General features: G+C 37.9%; 1 protein-coding gene across 2 annotated transcripts in view; it reads left to right on the top strand.

Moving 5' to 3' along the window:
- PLXDC2 (plexin domain containing 2) overlaps positions 1–14,572 on the top strand; it is a 281,133-nt gene that overhangs the window by 239,465 nt on the left and 27,096 nt on the right. For both annotated transcript variants that reach the window (XM_074574503.1, XM_074574505.1), the window contains exons 10-12: positions 5,604–5,664; positions 8,405–8,558; positions 9,966–10,004. In XM_074574503.1, the coding sequence (XP_074430604.1) occupies positions 5,604–5,664; positions 8,405–8,558; positions 9,966–10,004 (254 nt within the window). The remainder of the gene's footprint in view (positions 1–5,603; positions 5,665–8,404; positions 8,559–9,965; positions 10,005–14,572) is intronic.

The following is a 14,572-nucleotide window of genomic DNA, read 5'->3' as shown; positions in this document are numbered from 1 at the left end:
GAATTCTGTGTTATGTCATCTGAATCATTTCATGTCTCCTATGCTCTGTTTCCTCATCTCTAAAGTGGAAAAGGAAATGTTTTTTCCAAAGGTGACCTTCGTATTTTCATTTTAAAAACAAGAAACAAAGCAATGGGTGTGTCAGGCTAACTGTATTTCTGAAATTGTCGGTGTAATGGACATCCAAGGGTAATTTGCTGAAACATAGAAGCCTGTTTATAACAGTCGGTGCAAAGCATTATAAAGCAGTTTTCAAAATACAACTGGCCATTCACTTTTATTTATTTAACCGGAAGGAAATGTAACATGTAATATTGTGAAAAAAAAGTTTAAGATCGTGGGAGCACCCACCCTAAAACTGAAGTGATCGTTTTGAATATTTAAAGATAGGAAACAGTTTAGACAATCATGTAAAGGTGAGAAAGGCGGGTTAGTTGTGCTAGTTGGGATCATCAACAAGAGTGTGAAGTACACTCAGTAGCGCTTCAGAGATCTGTGCCTCGAACCTTGAGTAATTTATTGTGTGCAAAACAGGTATCAATGCCAACAGATCAGAATTCTCTGCTAACTTCTCTTGCTATTAGCTCTTTTTACCCACTTTGTGCAGGTATAAATGCACAAAGTAAAAGGCAGTGGAGAATGTAATCTAGTATCAGAGAGTAATTTCAGGGTGGCACCTTCCCAGAGAATGTGTTTGGTTGTTGTTATTTTCTGCTGATTCTGTTGGAAATTCTGATACCTTAATCTCATAGATTTGACTCTAGGGCCCTCCTCTTACACTTTCTTTTTCTTTCTAGTTATTCAAAGCAGAGCCTTCAGCACAAGCTTCTTTTTTATTCTTTATCTGCTTTTCAAGATGTTTCCTTTGTTGTTGTAACTGACATTAAGATTATAGAAAATATCCTCCCATTCTTCTTTAATGAGAACTCTGCCAAGTCTCACTTTAACTAGGGTTTTTTCCTTTCTTTCTAGTTGAATTGGAAATAAAACTTACTTCATTTAGCCCACTTTTATTCTTAGGCTCTGCCACTGCTAGAATTCCCCATGGGAGTCCTTATTTCCTACTGCCTATTCACATGTCGTGTCAGAGCTACAAATACCGAGTCTTACTCATGTTCAATCTCTTTTATAGTAAAATAACAGCGCTTTTTTTTTAACATCTTTTCAATTCTCTGTTTACATGATATTGCAGGAGTACTTTACAGAACATGTAGCTATATTTTTCCAAACCATCATCATCAGGTGGAAGATTTCCTGTTGAAATTTGTCCCACTCTCTGATCCTCCTTGTCATCACCTGAATGGCGGAAATTTTGAGAGGCAAAAAATGTTAAGACAGTGATGGAATTCAGTGCTGCAGACGCAGATATGATGCATCAAGTATTAACTATGCCTTAGTACTTACATTTGAATTTTTCATAAATATTCAAATAGTACAGGCTGTTTGTAGTCCTGTATGTTCAAAATCAGCTATTCTTACATTATGAGCAAATCCTCTTCTAACAATTCAAATTGCCATCCTATTCTGCAGTACAGTTTAATTAAGCAATATATTTAAGTAAAGGATATATACAGAAAACACATTTATACTTGAATTCAGATGTACGACTGGGTGTATTGAGCTAGATGCTGAGCACAAATACCATTCAAATAGCTTACAAATTCATATCGCAGTTACTCACAGTGACACTTCACACGTACTTCATAAGCACTTCGATCTATGATAGAGTTCTGCATTTGTGACACGGGAAAGTGGAAAATAACAAAAGGAGGAAAATACAGTCTTTTCCCAGACATGGCAGTGTGACAAGAAAGTGATATTCAAAGGCTGGAGGAACCAAAATGGAGCCTGTTCTGTGGTGAAGGGAGGCAAAGCCAGACTGAGCACAAAGATAGTGCTTTATTTCTTCCAAAAATTGCTCTATGAGTAGTGTTTTTTTCAGTTGGACAGACACAAAGTTCAAGGCTTACAGTATTTTTATTTTTTTTTAATATATTTTTAGATATACTTCCTATCTCCCTCAGCTTGGAAAGAAATTCCACTTTAAAATGTTCTAATTTTTTTTTTAGTAATTCAAACAACTTAGCAAATGTCTGAATTTTTTCCTAATGTAATAGGCCTTCCTTAGTGGTTAAAGGTAGAAAAGAGTTCTGTCTGGTCAATTTTCTGTTTAATTTTCCAGTTCAACCTTTTATTTAGAGGAGTTGATAAACATTTTAACTGAGCTGAGTAATTACATGGTATCATTTCAGATTTCTGGAATGTCCTTCAGTTCCCAGAAATCCATTCTTCATATGCTGTTACAGATATCCTGGCAAAAGAAAAAAAAAAACAACAACAAAAAAAAACCCAAACAAGCTAAGGAATAGTTGGTTTATAGGACACGTGTTGTACATTTTAATGCTCTTGATTGGTTTATACCAGCTCAAGCTTGTGAAAAGATTTTTCCATCCAGACTTTGTCCTTTTCCTTCCTCATAATTTTCCATTATGTTTTTAGCTTTTACAGCTTAAACCTTGATGAATTTTCTGTATACAGGGTAGCTGATTTATTATTATTATTATTATTTCTCATTGAATTATCTTAAAAGAGAAGAAGCAAAACATTTCAATTCATGCACTGAATGGACACTTCTTGTCATGTAAATATTCTCTGCCAAATAGTGGTAAATGGCATCCGGTAGATCCGATGAGATCTCCATCTCCGTACAGTTCACTGAAAGGATTCTGACATCTTTCTTGTTACCCAGACTCATCTGCATTAGTTATACCAAATCATCATTGTTATACATGCAGAGACTTTAATTCTCCCTTTGCTCCCTGAACCAGTACTCCCGAGTTCCACACAAATCCTGGAATTCCTTACATTTCATGAATGTCCCTATTCTCATTTCCTAGAACATCTTTGTTATTGCTTTGCTAGGAGCTGATTTTGGTCATCACTTGAAAATGAAGTTGTTATAAAATGGCCCTGCTGACAGATGGCATAAATGCCGTAGCTAATCAAATCTGCTCCAATGTTTTAACGGCAACGGGGAATTATCACCATGCTACAAATGAATGCAGTCAGTAGAGTGGGTGGTGCACTGAAATGACAGTTCCCAGAATTCTAACTCAACGACACAGCAATGATAGTATCTGCTACGGCTGACATCTCATTGCCACATGCCTCAAAGGAAGTTCACAAACAGGTTTGCTTGGAGCCTATCTAGTTCCTGATAAAGCTGCTTTCTGATAATATTGTTTGAACTCAACTTTACATCAATAGAAAATGTTAAGTAAACAGTGTCCAGGGTTTAGCGTATTTTTCTTTAAAGTAGGGTCACCTGAAGAGTGTCTCAGATATTTGAAAAAGCCATTCCAAGTCCTTGTTTGTTGCATTCAACTTTTGATGGTTTGTTAGTTCCTCAGGAAAAATCAACCCCAAGACCATTGCTTGCCACCGTATTTCAGTAGTTTGTCAGAAAAGACTTAAGAACTGTAAATGAGCGCACCTGGGATAAGCTTTTATTCACTTAATCTTTGGAGACTTATGTTTGACACCATTTAGATACAAGATAAAATATAAGATGGAAGATCATTAATCCTTCCTAGTCTAAGTACAGTTGGGTTTGAATTAGCATGGATATGTAACTGCAGTAATTGCCTCTACTGTTGAATTTATGGAGTGGCTTGGTGTGATATTTAAACGTTGGGCTTGATTTTCAGATGTACAGAAAATTGCCAAACTTATTAGATTTTATCCAGAGCAGTATGACTGAAACGTAATGTGTTTGTGCGTATTCAGTACATCTGAAAATTAGTCTGGTTCTCCTTCAAGATAGGCACAGAAGTTGCTAATTAAGTTCTTCAAACTTTAGAGAAAAGTAAGAGAGACTGAGACTTCCAAAAAATATGTTCTATTCATAGCTGGAGTGTCACATCATTTCTTTCTACTTAGCAAGGTCCTCTGTGTTCTCTCAAGCATTCATGGATACAGAACACCACAAAGATGGGGAGGCAACACTTAGCTCCCAACATAGCACTCATTCACTCACTCATTCACATTTGGCAAGAAGAAAAAACTCTTCACAGTGGCCTTTATTCCCCTGCATTGGGAAGGAGGCCTCTGTACTTTCTGGAATACATTTCTGGTTTGGGCATCTATTCTCTTCATTGCAGCAGGTTTTTGGAAAAGTCATTTGCTATAGAGTGAGTGATAAATGACACCTGCTAGGGTTGGGGTGTTGTTTTTAGTAACATTGCAAATGGTGGAAGGCAGATCAGATCAGTGCAAACCCAGCTAAAGAGAATCAACATTTTCTCAAACTCTTTTGTCAAAGACATTGCAGACTCTGCTCAGAATGATTATGCAGAGAAGTTTCTAAACCCAAGGGAGCTGTTAACGCTGTTTAGATCTTCTTGTAACATCCTCTTCTACTATAAGAACGATTCTACTCTTCCATTCTTCCAAAGTGGATCCCTGTTTACCTCGGTTGAAGTAGGTTAATACTTGTCATGTCTTGGCATCTTTCACTTCATTGAGAACATACACCATAAATACAGCTAACCATAGCAGTCACCTTATTTGCTTTCCTAGACTTATTAAAAGACAGTGAGAAAGTTATTTGCTGTACAGTCAGGCACATTACAAACATGAATGCCAAATAACATCATCCTGTCTTATAACAAAATACCGCAGGAAATAAATGCAGGAAAGAAAAAAAAAACAAAAACAACCAAACAAAAAAACCTAACTGGGGAGAATCTCTTTCAAAGTCGGGCATCATGGTTTAGTTATTTGCTTGCTGTTTTAATAATGCTTTCCATTTGTAATTCTACCTGTTGTCTAGGAAACTCTAAGTTACTGTATAAACACTGATAACACACTTGTGAGACGGGGATTGCCAGGGGAATCATTGTATTAAAGTGTTACAAGTTGCTTTAAAATTTCTTTGTTACATATTGCAGACGAGAAAGGATATTGCAAACAGGTTATCACCTAATTTGATAAGAAATATGCATGCAACTTAAAATTTCTGCAGCTAGTGAGGAGGTAGAAGCAGCTGTGTTGTATTCTCTAATTGTCATGAAAGCTCTTCTAAGGAGCTGTTATCTAAATCTGTGAACACCGATCGCGTTGTTATATGTGTATCTTGATGTCTCAGGTCACCTTGCCTGACAAAAGCAGTGACTGGTTCACTACATCCTTTGTGGGATTAAATTTTCATGCCTAAGGAGTTGGATAGAAATAATTAAACCAATTTACATCCACATGGCTGGCATCAAACTTAAAAATGCCATTGCTCAGTGCGGTCTTAAGAATAATGATCCAGTGGAAGGGAGATATTCCTATATAAAAACTGTACATTAAAAAAAAAACAACACAATAACTAAAATAATAATTCATTCATTGAAATGCCTTTCACTGAAGTGGATTAAATGATTGATTCATATTGCAAGCAACAGCCTCTTGAATAAAAGTAGTACCACATAAATCATATGGATATTAAATTAAATCACATCATTTACTTATTCTCTCTGACATTCTCTTCTCTTCCTCTCTCGTTCTTGTTTTCCTCCTATTTCCGTCTCAACAACTTCTATCCATTTCATCATTTAAAGATGCTCCAGTGGATTTGACCGTCACCGGCAAGATTGGGTAGACAGTGGCTGCCCTGAAGAGGTATGTGAGTAGTTTACATCCTCAGCCCATCAGAGGCCTTTTATACACTTATGATGCATTTGATTATATTCTTCAGATTGTGAAGCATGGTTTCAAGGCCAAAGACATGCTGTATTTGTCTTTATCATTCAGTGGAAATGCTGTAAGGCATAATAAAGAAAAATAGGCTGAGCAATTTCACTCCCCGTTTGAGGAAATAAAATGGACACAAAGTAAAAATTTTACCTCTGAGAAAATACTTTAAATAAAAAGTAAAAATTCCAGAAAGCCTACCCCAAAACAGTGTCCCTGCGCTGTTTTTCTCTTAGATCTCTGACTCTTGACAGAAAAGGGGAAGAAACTGTGATGTTCCTTATCTCAGAAACCCCTCTGCCAGAGTAGTCTCAAGTGAAAAACAGGCATTGCATTTTGACTATGAGATCTCCACAAATAATTTCATACAGAAGAAATTACATAGGTGAATTCAAAGAGATCTAAAACAAACAAACAAACAAAAAAAAAAACCAAAACACCTACAAGGCATTTGGATTTCCTTTCGTGGAGAGGCAGTGAGACAACGAGAAAGATATCTGACTGTGGTAGTGGTGGACTGTCAAACAGGGACTATGGCCTCTAAAAGAGTTACTCCGGGTATTCCTGGACCAGAGCAGTTCATTTTTGAGACACATATATAAATATCTTACTGCTGGTTCTTTCCCAGTGTCCTCCCTTTAGAAGGTGTTTTGGGTTGGGGTTTTTTTTTTGTTTTATTTTTTTTCGTTTGGGGATTGTAGTAATAGGAACAAATTAATTTATGACACTTTTAATCTCCTGATGGCCATAAAAAAGCAGTTACTTTTTCATTTTGGCTGAAATGGCTAAATTCTATCATGAATTTCAGCAACATAGCCTTTCTGAAGTGTAATGTCAGGTGAAACTGAGGGCAAAACGTAGCCCCAAGTGTCTAGTTAGAAAAGCACATTCTGTTTTATTCTCAGTAGAAGCAAAGAGAAGTAATGATATAAATCCAGTCTGATGGAAGAAATTGTTTTTCTTCTAAGTGTAATTGCAAAATAACTGCATCGTACATACTGCCTTGTTACATGGGCTTGAAGCCTCAGCTTTGCTGATTTAAGAACTGAATTTCTGTGAGATTTATTGTCTGTGGAGGACAACCTCTTCAAGAACATAAAATAAAAGTTACTGGGAGTATTTGTCATCATAGTGCACAACCTTTGTATTGCTTTAATCCAGATTATAATTAGCTAGGACTCAGTTGTGCCTGTAGATGACGTTATCCAAAAACTGCTCGCTGCGTGACAGTAGCATCCCATTCTGCTTCTCCCTTGTTTCAACACAGCCAGTGCTCCAAGCCTTACTGCATGATCTGAGAGGAAATTATTGATACACTAAGTGTATCTGAGAAACTGATAGTTTGATTTGCACAGTTTCTGGCTACTTGATTGCTGCTCACAGTCTAACTTTCAGGCTCTCTGGAGTAGAACGAACAGCTTACGCAGCATCTTCCAGAATGATGCCCGAGCTGACTGCTGGAGTTCAATGAAGGATCAATAATTAGCCACACAGAGGTTACTTGGAGATGCGTTCATTCAAAAGGATGAATAATGAGGATTCTCACAGTAATGCTTCCTTCTTTGTAATATAGATTTTGAGCTAAATTTTGATTAAATTGCATCAGTGAAATTAGGAGTGGCTTTCAAGCTAAAGCGTAAAATATTTAAGGAATAATTATACTGCAGGTACTGATATCTTTTCTTAATATAAGATATTGTTTCTGGTAAAACGAAGGACAATAAAAAACCATACACATTAAAAGAAATACAGCACCCACTGGATTTTGACAGGCAGGTCTCAATAAAGTGAACAGGCTTTGTGGGATTCCACTTCTCATTAAAATGAGCAGGAGTTACAGGCAGTTCCCATGTTTGCTGCTAACTAATTGGATGTATTTTCCTGCAATACTGTGTCATCCATAAAAGAAAACATTCATTGCACCTGCAGAATTTTTAAAGTGTCTAGAAATTGGGGGGGAAAAAAAGACTTGATAGTTTTATCAAAATATTTTATGATTATTATAGTTTATATTTTATAATAACTCATATTTATGTAATAATTTTATATTATATGTACACACATAATACATGAAATTTTAATATTATATAGAATTATAGACATATAGTGAATGTGTTGCTCTATAGTGTGGTATATAAATATTCTATAGGTTGAATGCATCCACACATTTTACACATATATGCATATTCTTCTATGATAACTGCATGTAAAGCCTAATTAAATACTCCAGTTAACTACACATTACTCACTATGGAGAGCTACAATTTAACTCCCACATATCTTTTTTAACATGTGTTATGGCACCCAGACCAATGGCAGTGATCATTTACAATAGAAGAGTGAAAATTTAAATGATAATCTCAGTTGTTAAAATCTGGTTGGGGGAAATAACATGTTTGACATTGAGGGATGACTTTGAAGCCTTGTATTAACCACTGAGTATTGTAAGTTTTACAGCTAAATGAAAAATATATGTTGCTGAATGCTGTGTAGAGCACTTCAAAGGGAGAAGAAAAAAAAAAAAAGAAAAGCCTCTCAAAATTCCTTGGTTTAGGGTTTCCATTTTCATTTTTATCCTGACAGCTTGTTCATGCTTAAATTCTTCATTCAGTGACAGACTCTGCTGAGAATTAATTTTCTCTTCTTTGCTTTTGTTGTTTCCCAACAGTCAAAAGATAAGATTTGTGAGAAGAATATAGACACAACCGAAACACCTCCATACTCCATCACCACGCTTCTGCCAACCACCACAAAGTTTAGAGTTTTAACGACCACCAGAGGATCCACCACTTCCCACCTGCCGACTAGCCTGCCCACAGAAGGTGAAGTGTATAGACTGCATTATTCTATAGAGCAAACGTGTCGTTTACAAGTCTTAAAGTAATTTCTTTCCTTTAAGAATGTGTTCGTGTTGACCTTTTCTCTTTGGGGCAGTGGAAGGAGCGGGGAATTGCCGTCAAGGCAATATGCGCTACTGCTTTTACATTGCAACTTGCTCTCGCAACAGTACGGTGCAAAGGGGATGAGCGCTGGAGGAGGGGCCGGTGCTGGGGGAGCACGGACAAGCCAGGAGGACGTCTGGAGAACTTGGGGTTACAATGAGTTGTTTGTGTTCCTTTAACCATTAGGCCATAGTCCAAAACCTGTTGAAATGGCAGACAGAGAGGGCCCTGCTGAAGTTAGTGATGAAACTCTCGTCGCAGATTTAATGAATTTTGCATCCCTTTAAGTATTTTATTTAGCCAGGTGAAAATTAGAGATAACCCAAATTGAAAAACTCTTTGAAATTTGCCTGTTTACTTTTTTTCAGTCAGTTTACACGGTGCTTTTCATGTAGTGCTCACTGTTGTGAAATAGTTTCTATAGGCTTCTGAACCGAATTAACTGGGTAAGTGATGGCGTGTCAGTTGCCATCCTTGTTCCACTGTCTGCTTAAATCTTGCCTTTCTGTGGTTGAGATACCCTGCTTTCCTGCTTCTGGAGAAAATTCAGCTGGGTAGAAAAGCTAACCCAGATTAATCAAATACCATCTATAAAATAGAACAGGGCAAGGGGGAGGTTTCTGTTGGAATTCTATGTTAACCCAAGAAAAGATACTGGGTGCGCGCATATTTTTGAAGTGGCCAGTCACAGCAAAATTTGAGCTGAAGGCATTACATGGTGTGAATCTACTGATAAGAAAGGGTGTTTTTTGCAGCAAGTGTTTAGAAACTGTCAGTGCAGGATTTGGACCGCATTAGCAGTATTATTCCCTGACATTTCGTTCATTAAAACTCACAACAAGGAGAGGAATATGGAAATAAATAGGATTTAAAACTGGTCAACCTTTTAATGATTCTTAGAAGAGGAACTAAGTAATTGTTTTAATTTAATTGTTTTATTTTATTGTCATATGTTCGTTTGTATAATCCTTAATATGATAGAACGCTCAAGCTATATATGAAGATGTAACATAAATGAATTATTTGTGTTATGAGCACACCCTAGCACCTTTATTTACCAGTATTTTGAATCCTCCTTTACGCTGAAACACTCTCAAAAATGTTTTTTTAGTAGTAAGGAAGTAAAGCATTGCTCAGTGTAAGAATACCACAATCTAATTCTCATTAAGTTGAGTAGCAAACAATTTTCTAATTGTGGAATTTCTTTGACATTAGAAAATCATTCCTAAAATGACTCATGACCTAGAAAAATGCATTTTCCTACAACTAACTGATTTTTCTTTATAGATGACACCAAGATAGCACTGCACCTAAAAGATAATGGAGGTAAGAGATTAATTTTTTGTGTGTAAATAATGTCAGTCGTTTCTCAAATTATGCCCCACTGAACTTCATTAATCAAAACCAGATTGTAGAAATAGCTTTTACCAGACTCTCAAGGGACTTCAGCCTTCCACATCTATGTGGAAGAGCAGCAGGGCTAATAAGCATAGCAACTGCTTAGCAAATGAAACATTTACAACTCTCTGTATAACTCTTTAATAAATCAGCAGGTTTAATTAACTTCCAAATATGGACATAGTAAGTAAATTTTCAACTGTATTAATACAGTTATTAACTGTATTATAATAATACAGTATTATTTAACTGTATTAAGAGAGGATATGGTGCTAGTTCTAAATATTAATATTGTGTTATAAATTCATTCATAATAGTGAATTATCATATGACATTTTATTAATAAACATATCGATGTAATATCTGTATTGCTGCACTAGCAGTGATCCTGTATTTCTCCATGCACATTCGCCATCAAGTTAATAAGATCACCTTGTCTTACTGATAAAGGCCTCTGTTAAATGAGGGTCTGCAGGGGACTGCTTTTGTCATCTTCTTTGTGGTTCAAGGACTGAGACCTGAGGTTTGTTCCCTCTCCCTTTGAAGCTGATGAGAATTTTGCTATTAGTCAGAATAGGAGTGATTCATTAGATGTAGGCAGCATCTGCATTCACTGCTGATTTGGAGCTTGCTGAGGAGAAAGGAAAGATTTGTGTTGATTTCTACAGGCTTCAGAATGGTCTATCAAAGCAGGGATGATTCACTGAGCAAACTAAAATAAATTCTATATAAAGGGGCATATTACGGGCTGTGATTGCCTTTCCTCCGGCAGCAAGCATGGCAGCAGGCCTGGGCAGGGCACAGGGTGAGTCCAGCAGCTCAGGGGCAGCAACTGGGGTCAGCCCCAGTCTAGTGACCATCAGCTGAGTCTGCAGAGAGGAGGCAAGCCCAGGGTCAAGGTGGGAAGCCAGGTTGGCAAGGCAAGGCTGGGAGTGGTGAAGGAGCAGGCGAGGCACAGCAGCCGGCAGCACAGCTCAGGCAAGGACCAAAGAAAGCGGCTCCTGTCTGCAGTCCCAGAGGAGGTGAGGTGATGAACGAGGTCCATACAGGGAGTCCAGCAAACAGCAAAAGGAGACAGGGCCACAGATAAGGCTGCAACAGAGCTCCAAGGTGTCCACCCAAGGAGACATGGCCAGGGACAGGACTGGAGACAAGCTACTTGCAGCTCAGATCCAAGGTTGGTCCAGGAAAGAAGATCAGAGGTGGGGCTGAATACAGGTACACCTACAACATAGCTTAGGCTTGTGCTTGAGCTTACGTGGAGCCCCCAACCCCATGGGCAGGGGTCCCAGGTGTGGCTGGTCAGGACAGCTGAGGGACAGAAGTGTTTTCTCAGGGCCCTCGCAGAGAATAGTTCAAGTTTTGAAAAAACACAGCATGTGGATGCCACTTAGCATTTTGGTCTGTTTTCCTGTCATTTGTTTTTCAGTAATATTCAGCCATATTCTCCATCCCTCATATTAGAGATCTGCTCACTTCACAGGAGGCAGTTGCCATCCCCTTCCTCACCAGTTGCTCCTCTGTCACTAATGACACTTTTACTGTCACTAACCACAGCATAACCAGTCACATGCTGTAGTGGACGTTGAATTCTCCATTTGTTGGCAATGTTGTTGTTTGACATGGCTTTGACACATAAATGATCCCTTGGAATAAGGTCATTTTTAAACTCAGGGTGGTACTTTTAGGCATTTTTTTCTACCAGAATGTCCCCGAACCTTCTTTTTCTTATTCTTTTTGAAACCAAATTGCTTTTTATTTTGTTGTGAAAAGTGCTTCAGTGCTTTTAAAGATCAATAGACGAGGTGAATCAGTCAGCACTTCGCTCTCCTGTATCGTGTCTGCTCTGTCCATGAGGCGCGTTCCCAGCTGAGCTGCACCCACGCTCTCCCCCACCAGACATCGCTCCGTGGCAGGCGGCTGGCCTGACACCAGGCAGCTCTCTGACTTGAGCATGTCCTGAGCAGCTCAGAACAATACCATAGAATCATAGAATTGCGTAGGTTGGAAGGGACCTTTCAGATCATCTAGTCCAACCATCAATGTAACTCTGACAAAAACCATCACTAAACCATATCTCTAAGCACTATGTCTACCTGTCTTTTAAATACCTCCAGGGATGGTGACTCAACCGCTTCCCTGGGCAGCCTGTTCTAATGTTTAATAACCCATTCAGTGTAAAATATTTTTTTTTTTAATAATCTGACCTCCCATGGAACAACTTGAGGCCATTTCCTCTTGTCCTATCGCCTGTTACCTGGGAGAAGAGACCAACCCCCACCTTGCTACACCCTCCTTTCAGGTAGTTGTAGAGACCAATAAAGTCTCCCCTCAGCCTCCTTTTCTCCAGGCTAAACCCCAGTTCCTTCAACCACTCCTCAGAAGACTTGTGCTCCAGACCCCTCACCAGCTTCGTTGCCCTTCTCTGGACTCGCTCCAGCACCTCAATGTCTTATGCTGTTATATAAAAAATAATTCAAAAGGTGGGCTTTAGAAAACACATCCGAGTTTCATTCAGGATTATTTTTCCACTTGTCTAATCTTCGACCAAGATCTGAACAGAAAAACCCTGTGAAAGCAAACAAAATACTGAATACTAGAGCAAGTGAGGGATGGCTGTGACCTGCTTGGTAGAGTGACGGGGTAGAATTTGTGGCATCACTTATCTTAAATATAGAAAGTCCATTTTTGTGCAGAAAGGTGCTGCAATCTGGGAGGATAAACCAGCACCTGATGTGATTATTCATTTTCCTTGAGTTCTTTCTTTTATTCTTGAAATTTGAAAAAAGAAACTGACTTCAAACAACATGGAAGCAAAGCAACGCACCAGGATTTCTCATTCACGCAGTAAACGTAGCTTTTAATCTGAGAAGTTCTTTTTGATGAATCTTCAATTATGCATTAAATTTTCCAGTGACCCCTAGATTAGGCTCAGATAAAACCTCTGCAGCCGCAGGCACGTTCTTTGATTCTCTGTGATTTGTCAGCCTTTTATAAAGACTAGATTATTTCAGGTCACAAATACAGGGTCTTTACTTTCTCACATTAGATCCTTTAAAACTCTAATGAAAGGGAACCTTTTATAATGGAAAACCAAAGCTATATTGGATCAATGATGGCCTATAACTTCATGTGTCCTTGGATGCTAGCAGTCAATATCTGGTTAGGTACAACAAAAGGATTGTACAGAAATTTTGCATCTCCCCTCTGCCTGGAACTTCTGAAGCCAAATGTTATAAAGCAGGAACTAAATTTACATTCAATTTCGTCAGACTGCTTTGACCTTTTAATTGTATGAAAAAATCACTTGCAAGGTAGTGCTGTAATTCACTCACAGTCTACTCTGGCCTATTTTAACATACATTTCAAATTAACTTGCTTCTGTTTCTTCTGTCTTCCCTTTTTCTCCATAGACATGATAGATGCCTAATATATTCGCACCTAAACCATTTTAAAGCACAGCTGGCATGCTGTCACAATCTTTGTTAAATTTAGTTGTCTTTAAAATAACAAGCATTTTGTAAGTTTTAACATATGTCCAGCACTACAAATGTATATCTTTGTTATTAGTTGCAGGTTCTGTTGCGTTTTTAAATTTTTTTCTTATAACAAAACACAGCTGACTAAACAGCTTAAAAGCCTAATTTTTCATAAAAATTGTGAGAAATTGGCTGTGGCTATACAGTACTGCAGTATTTTCCTGTTAAGGTCTCATTGATGAATTTAGATGATTGGTCAGCACATCTAGACGTTATATTTGACCTCTTTAGACACCTTACTGTGATGATTTGATTGCTATGAGTCCCTCTCAATCCTTCAGCTTTATGGCTCAAAAGAAAAGTGCGTGTGTGTCAGACAGAAAGTGTCAGAGAAACTGCTACTCTTCTCATTCATCAAGACGTACAGAAATTACCGTTAAAAAAGCAAAGCTATGCAAAACACATCTACCTGAGGGAGAAAGCTGTTTTATTTACTGGTGAACAAGCCCATCCTAGCATATGTTGTGCTAGGAAATGTCTGTGTCCTGCTACTTTCACTCTGTGGTGGATTTTTTCAAAGATGGCCTAGATACAAATGTTAGTAATGTGCAGGATTAACAGTAGTGCTATACAGAGCTTAATTTGAAAGATTAGGAAATTTTGTAACAAATGACCAAAATGCAGACCCAAGTTTTGAAAAAAGAAAACCCACAAAAACCTTTATATACCTTATATACAGTGATAAATTTGCTCAAGGCTATTTTTTTAATAGTCCCCTATGCCTGGAAACTAGCTCCCATTAGTCATCCGTCTTATAAATTTCCCTTAAAAATTGCAGTCTGAGCTCTTCCTACCATAGGATTTCTTGAGAAATTACGAAGAAGGCTCAGTCCTGTTTTTCTTGTGTACCCTGAACTCCAGCTGTAACATGTTGAACTCTAGTTCATGCCTGCTAATAATCATCTTCTTTCTTTCTAATATGTTAAATTTCTAAATAATCCAGAAAATGAGACCTAT

The sequence above is a fragment of the Larus michahellis genome, chromosome 2, assembly GCF_964199755.1.
Source record: "Larus michahellis chromosome 2, bLarMic1.1, whole genome shotgun sequence".
NCBI classification, from domain to species: domain Eukaryota; kingdom Metazoa; phylum Chordata; class Aves; order Charadriiformes; family Laridae; genus Larus; species Larus michahellis.
The sequence above is the reverse complement of the archived record's forward strand: the minus strand, read 5'-3'. Positions and strand labels throughout refer to the sequence as shown.